The sequence below is a fragment of the Mesoplodon mirus genome (genome assembly GCF_964341445.2).
Source record: "Mesoplodon mirus genome assembly, chromosome: 1".
In the NCBI taxonomy this organism is placed as follows: Eukaryota; Metazoa; Chordata; class Mammalia; order Artiodactyla; family Ziphiidae; genus Mesoplodon; species Mesoplodon mirus.
The window spans coordinates 25,755,419-25,767,075 of record NC_138976.1 but is presented as its reverse complement, the minus strand read 5'-3'; the positions used below and the strand labels follow the sequence as shown (position 1 = coordinate 25,767,075).

The following is an 11,657-nucleotide window of genomic DNA, read 5'->3' as shown; positions in this document are numbered from 1 at the left end:
CTACTCCAAAAACTCCTAGGTAGCCATCCTGCTCCATTTCCTCTGTGGTGTAGTTAAACATTCTTTTTCCTGATTTTCAAGGCTCATAATTCTCTGAGCCCACCCTTTAAATCATGAACTTCCATTCCTCCCCTTAAAATTTTTAAACTTAGCATGCTCCTTCTTCACTCACATCATCCTCCCCTACCTCGGTGTACTTTCCCTCTGCCCCTCATCCTCTCTAAACCCTACCTAGTCTGCAAGGCACAAGATCAAGTCCTATCACCTGTAGAGCGCAATCCCTGTGGTTGCTATTACTGAATCTGTATTCATATTTCCCCAGCATCATACTCCTTGAAAGCAAGTGTGCGTCTTTTTCTACACCTCCCACTGAGTTGACGATTACTAAATATTTGCTAAGATTAAATGAGCTATTTCTTCTACAGGCCAAAGCTCTGCCATCTTAAAAACATATTTATTAGCTTTGATAAACTATTAAGACAGAATGATTAAAGAATGATTATATTATACAATAAAATGCAAAGGGGATAGAATAAGCCAAAATGTTAACGATGGACAATGATAGCTTTTTTCTCTTCTCTGATTCAAATTTTCAGGTCTGTGCCTATGTTAATTTGAGAAGCAAAGAGTTTGCTATGAATATAAATAAATCAACACAAATAGTGAGGGATCAACCATCATTAGAATCATTGGAGAGATTCAAATTACCTAAAAATATAATGTCAAAAAAAGACTGCAAGCATCTGAGTAAGCTGCAGTTGCAAAGAGGCAAACTGTAATAAAGACAAGCTTGAAGCATATTCTCACGGTGAAGGAAAGAAGGGAGGGAGGGAGGGAGGAAGGAAGAAGGAAAACCTTCCTGACAAAATGACCATTGCAAGATATTTACTGTGTATGAAAGCAGCATGATGTAGAGGAAAGAGTACACACTCTGCAAAGGTTAAACACAGGCTCCACCATTCATTAACATCATGACCTCAGTTTCCTGGTCTGTAAAATGGAAACACAGAAGCTTTTCTATTTACAAACTTTCATAGGAACAAACTAAGTTCCAATCTGAGCAAAATCCTGACAACTCTGCCTACCCAAGCTGATGGAGTTAATGGTAATGTACAATCATTTGAGTCTCAGTGGTTGGACTACTGTTAGTCACTATCTGTTCCATCTGAAGCACGGTCTTCCTTTTACAAATGTATTTATGATTAAAATATGAATGACAAAATATTAACATCTTTAGATAATGTTTAAGAGAGCTGAAAAGAATCCTGGGTTAAAACCAATGTTATCAAAATCTACAGTTATCTCCTAGGCACTGGTCACTGGACCTGGGAACAAACGGACTTAAAAAAGTGTTTTGGAAATTAACTGGTACAAAAGTAAGAAGCTTTTGTACTATTACACAACTATCATCCAAGGCTGGTTATGCGAATTAAATGAGACAAGGCAGGTAGAATTCCTAGCACATTCTTAAAATATATTCCTTTCAGATTGATAAAAGGATGCAAGGACCACTGAACCTTCACAGAAATGTCAAAGCAACCTGTGTGTATATCCTGCAAGTCATAATATTTTTGTTATAAATCATTCTGTATAATGTATATTGCTCTCAGATTGCCAAAATGAGGGAGCAGCTTTACAAAAGGCCAGATCTGATCTATAAAATTGGACCCATAAAACCAATCAGACTTACTCCACTAGTGTTTGAGAAAGTGTCTAAGGCAAAAATCCTACAAGTCAATCAATTGTTAAGTTCACATATAAAAAGGGTAACCATAAGAAACTTACTTGCAGTTTTGGACTAAAACTGTACAGCTAAACCTGGATCTAATTCAGCATAGCAGCAAATCTTAATGTTTATGGAAACTGCTTAGATTTGATATTGAGAAAATTACATTAAGTAATGCATTAAATATTATCCTAAGTATTGCAGTTAGGCTGGGTCAAAACAGACTATAAATTTTGAGAAGATTCCAAAAGTTTTCTTCAGCCAGTTCTATGTAACAAGACATGAAAATTCCTGAGAAACATGCCAGCATCTGCTGTCAATTCCAGAACCAGGAAGCGAAGATGTGACCCAATCACATGGTATCAAACCAGGGTCCATCTGTTCAGAAAATGTTGCATTATGCAAGCCATGACCAAGAAAGAACAGCAAAAGACATGAGGTTTTCTGACATGTGCAGGGGATTCTGTGGTTTGAAAAGACGTTCTCATATCAAAAGGGCCATCCATAGGATACTGGCATTTTCAAAACCCACTTCATTAGACATGAACATATCTGATACAATACAACTGTACTAAAGAATAGTATTGAGTTCAGGCAACTGTTTCAATTAGGCCTAGGAGAAGCTGTCAACAAAAGTCTTCACAGGAGCATCCATCCCCACAGGAACAAGATTTATCTCCTTCTTCATTATTTTGAACATGTCAGTTCCCCATTTAATTTCTTTTTTTTTTAATTAATTAATTTATTCATTTATTTATTTTTGGCTGCGGTGGGTCTTCGTTGCTGCGCAAGGGCTTTCTCTAGTTGCTGTGAGCAGGGTCTACTCTTCGTTGCGGTGTGAGGGCTTCTCATTGAGGTGGCTTCTCTTGTTGTGGAGCATGGGCTTCAGTAGTTGTGGCTCACAGGCTCTAGAGTGCAGGCTCAGTAGTTGTGGTGCACGGGCTAAGTTGCTCCACGGCATGTGGGATCCTCCCGGACCAGAGCTCAAACCCGTGTCCCCTGTATTGGCAGGTGGATTCTTAACCCCTGTGCCACCAGGGAAGTCCCTCCCCATTTAATTTCAACAACAAAGTAGATCATCTAAAATTCTAAACCTAACCATGTGCTACAAGGCCTTTCAATTACATCCCACTTCAATTAAACCAAAATTTCTTCCAAACTACTATAAGCCTACTTTTCTCAATCAATAAGCACTACACGGGCTTCCCTGGTGGCGCAGTGGTTGAGAGTCCACCTGCCGATGCAGGGGACGCGGGTTCGTGCCCCGGTCCGGGAAGATCCCACATGCCACGGAGCGGCTGGGCCCGTGACCCATGGCCGCTGAGCCTGCGCGTCCGGAGCCTGTGCTCTGCAACGGGAGAGGCCACAACAGTGAGAGGCCCGCATACCACAAAAATAATAATAATAATAATAATAATAAGCACTACACCAGGCCCTTTTTTCAGCAGTATAAAAAAGGTACTGACCTTCTCTTGAGGACTTTATAACCTATAATTATTCCCCCTCCCTCCCACTTTCAGAACTCACTTTTCTTAAGCTTTGTGAAATTCAAGGTAACTTCACTTAGGTAAGTCACTCCATTAACTCTGTTCCTCCCCACTCCAAATCCTTCACATTTTAAACTGCCATATAGGACACAAGATCTAGAATCAGAAAAATCAAAGTTCGTGTCCTGGTTCTGCCCAACCCTGAGAAATTCACCTAACCTCTAGAGTTATGCTTTTCCATCTGTAAACTCAGTGATTTATGACTTTCAACATTTGAATGCCTAGCCCCGGTGGGCATCCCATTATATTACTCTCCCTTACTCATCCCACTTAGATTACCTTTCTGTTTCCAGTCACATATTAGAGAATTTTTAGAATTTGGGAAAAAATAATAGTGGTTAATATATACAAACCCCACATTTCAGAATAAGGAAATTAACTCTATAAAGAGTAACTTGCCAGCCAGACAATAGAAGCTTTTGCTTCCTGCCCTAGGGGAGCTGGGGGACACAGCTTACAAAGAGAGAGCTTAACACTCATCAAATACCCCTCTCTGCCCAACTGAATTCTAGCCACTCTTCAAAGTCAGTTTAAGTCCTAAAGTGTCCAGGAAGCCTCCCCCAGTCACTTCAGTCTAGAATACTCACTTCCCTCTTTGAATACTGATGCCTCTCTGCAGGGGTGATATTAAAAGTATTAACAACTAGCACCCCAGTGGTACCAACCAATCAGAAAGGATGTCTAACCAATCAAAACACACGTGGCCCAGTGGGAATTGCTGGTTGAACATCAGCCCTCCTATTAATAACAATACAAAATAGCAACCTCAAATGCCAATACAATTTTCTCATTTGATCTTAACAATCTCATAAACTAGACAAAGTAGGTATCATCCCCATTTTCTGCATACCTAGAAGTTGGGGCTAATAACGAAATCTAATAACCAACTGCTTCTTTTACCACATCACATGACTTTTCCTGATTGTACACAGAATTCTCAATTAATATTGTATAAACTGTACTTACATATAACAGTATAAACACTAAAGGAATACTCAAGTCAAACAATTAATTTAAACAACAAGCATTTAAGTGGAACAGAATATAAAACATAGTGCTAGGTTCTGAGACCATAAAAGAAATAAAAGGCATGATCCTTGCCCTCTGGGTACTTATAACGTTCGAGAGTATTTTTAAGTAACAGTGCAACATGGTAGAAACAGACAACACAAAGTGTAAGTTCTATACAGTTCAGGGAAATAAAGAGTTCACAAACTAAAGCAGTATAGGAAGTCAGGACTGAGAACTTCTCTCCTCACACTCCCAAAAGGGGCAAAATTAAATATGTAGTGAAAAGGCTGAAAAGTCAGGAGTGGGTGGAAAAATAGAAAACGCTGGAATTGAGGGTTTGCAGTAGTGGGATGTGAAATCTCTGGTTGGATACACAGAGGTGGCCCTAATCATAAGCCTCAAGTACTGCTCTAAGCACTGAATACAAATGGGAAATCTCGTAAACCCTTTGTGGGGATGGCTGAGGAAGATTAGCTTGGCAGCAGCCTATAAAAAAGCCTAGGTGAGAGAAACTCTGGAAAGCAAATGGATTTGAGGGATAACAGGCAGGACTAAGCTGATGGCTGCATATGAAGAAAGGACAAAACATTCAAGAGGCATTAATGTAAAGAAGAGTTGGGTTTTAGGAATGTTTTGAAAGAAAAAGTTACGAAAAGGAAGCATTCTCACACAGGATATATATGTAGACATAGTGGTACTAAACTGTGTACCATGGACAAGGAACCAATTTCCCTAGAGAAATCTATGTGGGAGAGAGCAGAAGCTGGGCAGAGAAATACAAAACTGATACCGAGACAATAAGGAACAACTGCAAACTCTTAAAAAGGAAGTCAAATTATAAACTTTAAAAAGCATTTGCGCTTCTTCAGAATATATGAAAGGATGAATGGAAACATCAACATAATCAAGGAGAACAGGCAGACCAGTTGAGGTAGTCTAGACTTAAGCATAATAATAGCTCCTGGATCGGCTTTGTATTGTAGGCATGCCAGGGTAGTCTGTAAGCTCCTCCAGGGCATGGACTGAGCAATATTCTGTACATCTATTAAGTCCAATGCTAATGATTGAATACACGAACACTTTGTGTGCTAAGCTAGGTGGAAAAGAGTGAACTATGCTACTTGAGTAAATAGTGGTGTGGAAATGTTACTTATGCTTGATGCATAACTATATTGATTCTCCCACCTGTCCACACATTTATCTTTTCCCCCTTCTCAGGCCAATGTCAAAAATCCATTGTTTCCTCTAATGTAGGCCCAGTGTGAAGGGACTCCAAGAATGTACTAGGAGTGGTTAGGGTTCGGCACTTCCACTGGAGGGGACACGGGTTCGATCCCTGGTTGGGGAATTTAGATACCACAGCGCGGCAGGGCCAAAAAAATAGAATGTACTAGGAGTCAGAAAGAAGCCAACCTGTTTTTCTAATTGTGAGGACAAAAATCTAAAAGTGAATAATAAAGATCACTATTAGAGGACTAAAAGAGAAAAATGGGCTATGCCAGACAGTGAGGTGTATATATTAAGGTTTATAGGTTTTGGAAACATTGAACCCTCAGTGTACTAACTCCAGTTCTTAGTAATTGAGTACTTACCCTCCCCACACCTCAGTTTTCTCATCTGTAAAATGGGGCAGGGCTTCCCTGGTGGCGCAGTGGTTGAGAATCTGCCAGCCAATGCAGCGGACACGGGTTCGAGCCCTGGTCTGGGAAGATCCCACATGCCGCGGAGCAACTAGGCCCGTGAGCCACAACTACTGAGCCTGCGCGTCTGGAGCCTGTGCTCCGCAACAAGAGAGGCCACGACAGTAAGAGGCCCGCGCACCGCGATTAAGAGTGGCCCCCCCTCGCCGCAACTAGAGAAAGCCCACGCACAGAAACGAAGACCCAACACAGACAAAAATAAATAAATAAATAAAATGGGGCAAATGCCACATAGCCCTAAGGGTTTAGTTGTGAGGATTAGATAATGTACTTTGGTGTACTTTATGCATCTACATCATAGTAAGCTCTTAAAAGACAGTAGCTATTAATAATAATTGGCACCCTGTCTTGAATTTTTTGTTTTAAAAACATTTGGTGTTCAATTACAGACACAGAAACGTACTTTCACTTTATCTTAGTTGCTTACACTAAGGCTCTATATTTCAGTTTCTAGTATTATAACTTGGATGCTAACAAAGTTTTTCAATTCTCCTTCCGCGGGGTAGGTGACGACCACATACCCCATCCTAATTTAATATTTTGGAAAACGTAGCAAACACTCCCTCGAAAACCAGCTACACAGACGACTGATTCAAACTACTGTCACTCAAGAAATGGAACATCTCTAGCGATGTTCCTTCGAGGAAATAAAAGCGTTTGATCAATTCAGAGTCATTTCCATTCAAACATTCCAAACCCCCGCAGAGTGAGCAAACGTTCAAGTTTCTACTACGAAAACAATCTGTAGCCTTCTGGTTACTGGATTCACTTCAACACTTCCCCAGAAGCACGAAAGAAGAAGCACTCCGCACATGTTAGTGCCTCCTTGTCCTCACACAAAGCTTCACAGTAGCTCCCCTTCCAAAGCCACCCCTGGCTGGAGAAGCGGCCCCTCTCGGCGGGGTCAGGCCGGCGCCAAAGGCCAGGGCGGCCCTGCTGACCCGGGGGTCTCTGCCACACATCCCCCCCCTCCCACTGCTAGGGGAGGCCCTGGAGGCTCAGAGCTCACACCCCGCCCTGGAAGCCTCCTCGGACCCCAATCCCTCCCGGGACCCCGGAGCCTGGAGCACCTACTCGTTCGGGGTGCGGTGCCCGGGACAACGCCACACAGCGCCCCGCGGGGAATGGGGAGTAGTCCCAGCTCTGCCGGTCCCGGCCAGCCTCACACCCTCCGGCTGTCGGCCCGCGCCCACTCGCTCCCCAGAGGGCAGCCCCCGACACCGGACGGCTTCGCCCGACGCCACCTCCCCCGGAGAGCCGGCAGCCGGGGCAGCCGCGGGCTGCCGGGCAAGTCCACCCGCGCTCGGACCCAGGCCCTAGCCCCGCCTCCGCTCCCCACCCGCGGCTAGCGTGGCGGCGGCCCGAGCAGGAAAGCCCGGCCCCGGCCCAGGCGCCGCCACCTGCGCCCCCGGCCCCGCGCCATGTTTGAGAAAGAGAAGGAGCGAGCCAGAGGCCGGGCCCGGTCCGCGCGCCCCGAAGCCGCCCGCCAGTCCCGCCGCGCCGCCGCTCACCCGTCACCTCCGGGACCAGCGTTGCCGCCACCGCCAGCACGAGGAGAAGCAGCCGGGGACGCGGAGCAGCGGCCGCCGCCTCCATGGTCCCGCCGCCACCGCCTGTGGCCCGGCCCGGCCCGGCAGCCGCCTCGCCTCAGCAAACCTCGCCTCGCCCCACCTCCCCTGCCGCCGCGGCGGCCTCGCTTCGGCCTTTTGTGACTGCTCTGGGGCTGCGCGTCCATTGGCTGCCGGGCTCCCGCCGGCCCCGCCTCCCCGCCGTCTGCGAACAGCCGAGCGGGACCCAACCCAGAGCCCCGCCTACGGGCCCACTGGGCAACCAATCCAGAGCCGCGGGCGCCTGGCCGCTGGCCACGCCCTCAGACTCCCCGCTGCGGGGACCCGCCAGACCCCTGCAGCTGTGGAAGCCGCTGGGAGTTCGGAGAAGGCCCGGTGGGAGCAGGGTCTAGCCAGCCCCGGTACTGCCTTGCCTCCAGCCACCGAGGGCACTGGGTGTGTCTGGGACGATGGGTGTGTCTGGGTGTGAGTCGCTTTAGGAAAAAGGCTGTGGCTGCTCGACGCTCTTTTCTTCTAGCCTCTTTACTTCTCACCTAAGATCTGGTACTGAGCCTGGTTCCTATTCACAGCCCTGCACCATCAATACCCCACACATTCACCCAGATCCTTAGTACCTTCAGGTACTAAGTAACTTCCACTCCCCAGATCCTCGCCTCAACTTTCAACGCCCCCCGCCCCAAGATCCTACCTCAGTGCCTTTCAGATACGATCCAGTCTCCTGTTTCCTCCCACTGTCAGCGTCCACCCCCAAACCTAGATACCCCGCCAAACCTAGATACCCCCCAAAAAAAATTCTGAAGGAAGTCTCCAAATCTGGCCTCAGACCTCAAATCCCGAGCTCAGACACGCCCCCGAACTGCCTCCCGCCCCTCTCCGGAACTCAGAGCAGAGCCAGACTGGACTCCAAACCACACTCCTTTCCTCTTGTCCCTTCCTGATTCAGGTGGGAAAGGGAAGGTTCCCACCCCCATCCCCAAAGGAGAGGGATTCCCCCTTCTTAGCACGCAGCATCCCGAGGGCGGAGGAGGAGCAGTCATTATTTTGAGCCGCCTTTGACACGCCTGCACAATAATTCTGAGGTGTCACTAGAAACCCAAATAAACTCGGCTACGTTTTCATTCTGAATTCCTAATTTACTGTGAGACACTCCACCCACCTTTCCTCCGGGACGCCAAAACGAGCTCCAGATTTATCACTATTCCTGTCAGACTAGTCCTCTCTTCAGACACAAACACAGACGAGGAGGCTGTTACATAGAACGGAGAACATTTTCCACAGAACCTTTTAGGGAGAAAATTTTATTTTCTGTGCGATTTGAACTTGGAGTTAAAAAAACCTTAGTAACAGGAATCAGAACCAGCCTTTAGCATGCTTTGTAAATTACTTTAGCACTACTTGGTGAGCATTTTACAACCCTGTGAAGACCTCCTTCCTGAGCAGTAAAGGGGCATGGTGGAGGTGTTGGAGCTGAGATCTGAGACGGGCACTATTCCCCTTCTGGCTTGAACATTTACTTGAGAAAGTCAGTTAACCTTTCTGAGCCTCCATTTCTTCATCTATAAAATGGAAATAATATCTGTCTCCCAAGGTTAGTGAGAGGATATGTTCAGATTTGGGGGCTCCCCTTCTTCCCTTTCAAATTCTACTCCTAGGCTCTCTCTCATCGGACCCCTCACCTGCTCCTCTCCTCTGGGCAAGTAAGGGGCTGATAATACATACACTGAACCACCTAACCAGGGATGCAGCTACTGCTGGAACCAAGGTCAACGCCTGCTCTCTAGGGCTGCCTGAGACCACCAGCAGGAAGCTTTCTTCTTGCTCCCTGCAGCAGGCAGTCCAAGCCCAGGGAGGCTGTTTCTGCCAGGCTCCAGCCCCAATCTGCTTTCTCAGTTCTGGTTTCTTCAGTGGAGACCTGGTGGGTAGGTCAGGGCCTTGTGACACCTGAGGTCTCTAGACTGCTTTTTTTGTTGCTCTAGTCTCAATATCTTGCTTAAGATAAGCCCTCAGGAGATACTTACTGTGTGAATGAGTTAATGAATGAATGATTCATCTCAGACAAGTGATTGTTCTTCTCTCATCAGTAAGTTCTTCATCTCTAAAATGGAAATATAATAGTACCTGCCCCATTTATAAATAAAAGGGATCGAATCGCATGTCTTAGACCCCTTAAATGACATAATGTATCTGAATAGTGTCTGGAACATAGTAAATATATAGTAACGTCATTTCCTTTGCCCATCCCCTTCCAGCTTTGTGTGATTCTAATCAGCGTTCACATTCACAGTAATTCGTGCCTTTGACTTACAGAGCCTCAATTAATCAGATATCTTCTATGACACACTTCCAGGTTCTTCACATTTCCATGGAATTGAGCGTGTTCATTAGGAAAGTGAGGAACAGGAAGGAGAAACAGACTATTTTTAAATTTTATTTTCCTGATATTTGGAGGAAATTTCCATGAGCCACCGATCTATAAATAAACTACAGGGCCTCCCTGGTGGCGCAGTGGTTGAGAGTCCGCCTGCCGATGCAGGGGATACGGGTTCGTGCCCCGGTCTGGGAGGATCCCATATGCCGCGGAGCGGCTGGGCCCGTGAGCCATGGCCGCTGGGCCTGCGCATCCGGAGCCTGTGCTCCTCAACGGGAGAGGCCACAACAGTGAGAGGCCCGCATACCGCAAAAAGAAAAAAAAATAAAAATAAAAAATAAAATAAACTACATTAGAATGGAGCAATACATTATACGTTTATAATCGTGGTTCTCCAATTTAAAATGTCTCCAAATTACTAGGGGAGCTTTTTTTAAAAAATTTTTATTCATTTATTTATTTTTTGGCTGCACTGGGTCTTCGTTGCTGCATGCGGGCTTCCTCTAGCTGCGGGAGCGGAGGCTACTCTTTGTTGTGGTGCGTGGGCTTCTCATTGCTGTGCCTTCTCTTGTTGTGGAGCACGGGCTCTAGACACGCGGGCTTCAGTAGCTGTGGCAAGTAGTCTCAGTAGTTGTGGCGCACAGGCTTAGTTGCTCCGCGGCATGTAGGATCTTCCCAGACCAGGGCTCTAACCCGTGTCCCCTGCATTGGCAGGCAGATTCTTTTTTTTTTTTTTTTTTTTTTGCGCTATGTGGGCCTCTCACTGTTGTGGCCTCTCCCGTTGCGGAGCACAGGCTCCGGACGCGCAGGCTCAGCAGCCATGGCTCACGGGCCCAGCCGCTCCACGGCATGCGTGATCCTCCCGGACCGGGGCACGAACCCGTGTCGCCTGCATCAGCAGGTGGACTCTCAAACACTGCACCACCAGGGAACCCCGGCAGGCGGATTCTTAACCACTGCGCCATGCCACCGGGGAGGTCTCTAGGGGAGCTTTTTAAAATGCAGATTCCTGGTGTCAGCCCTAGAGGGTCTGCTCCAGTTCATCTGAAGGAGGTCCAGGAGTCTGCATATGTAATAAACACCGCCAGGGGAAGTATCACCAGGTCATGCTTTAAAAGACACTTCGTTTAGGAAGTGTGACCTTAAAACTCAGTAAATAAAAATGCATGTGCTTATTTCACCTTTTGGAAACGGATGGGCAATGGAAGGAAGCCTCTGGCTTTGGAGTTCTGCAGGCCCTAGTTGGAATTCTGGCTCTGCCATTTACTAGATGTGGGATCTGTGCACCCTACTTGATCTCGCTGAGATTTCACATCTCTGGTGTAAATTGGGGTAATGACACTGACTCATATATTTGTTATAAGGTCTAAATGTGCTCTTGCACATGAAGAATCTATCATAAATGTTAATTCCCTTCACAGTCTCTATAGGCCCTCAAAAATGTATAGTTTGTTTACTCCAACGTCGTAATTTGAAGGGGAAGAAAATGAGGACCAGTCCCCCAGCAAGTCAGCTTCTGACTCAGGACTAGGAGACTCTCACTCTAGTGCCCTGTCCCCTGCACAATGCTACCTCTCCATCTCTAGGCTAAGTACATTGTTTGCTTTGCTTTTCATTTTGCATTATTCCCTCAAGGAAGATGTTTTCTCTTAAGTAGAGAGCAGAGACTGCTAGTTGCCTAATCTACATCCACTGCTACATTCACTTTATAACGGAATCCTCATTTTCTTTGGCAAA

General features: G+C 46.3%; 1 protein-coding gene across 2 annotated transcripts in view; it reads right to left on the bottom strand.

Annotated features, from left to right (window-relative positions):
* TGFBR1 (transforming growth factor beta receptor 1) overlaps nucleotides 1-7,676 on the bottom strand; it is a 65,502-nt gene extending 57,826 nt beyond the window's left edge. For both annotated transcript variants that reach the window (XM_082615102.1, XM_082615103.1), the window contains exon 1: nucleotides 7,496-7,676. In XM_082615102.1, the coding sequence (XP_082471228.1) occupies nucleotides 7,496-7,580 (85 nt within the window). In that variant the 5' untranslated portion in view covers nucleotides 7,581-7,676. The remainder of the gene's footprint in view (nucleotides 1-7,495) is intronic.
* Nucleotides 7,677-11,657: the final 3,981 nt, after the last annotated feature.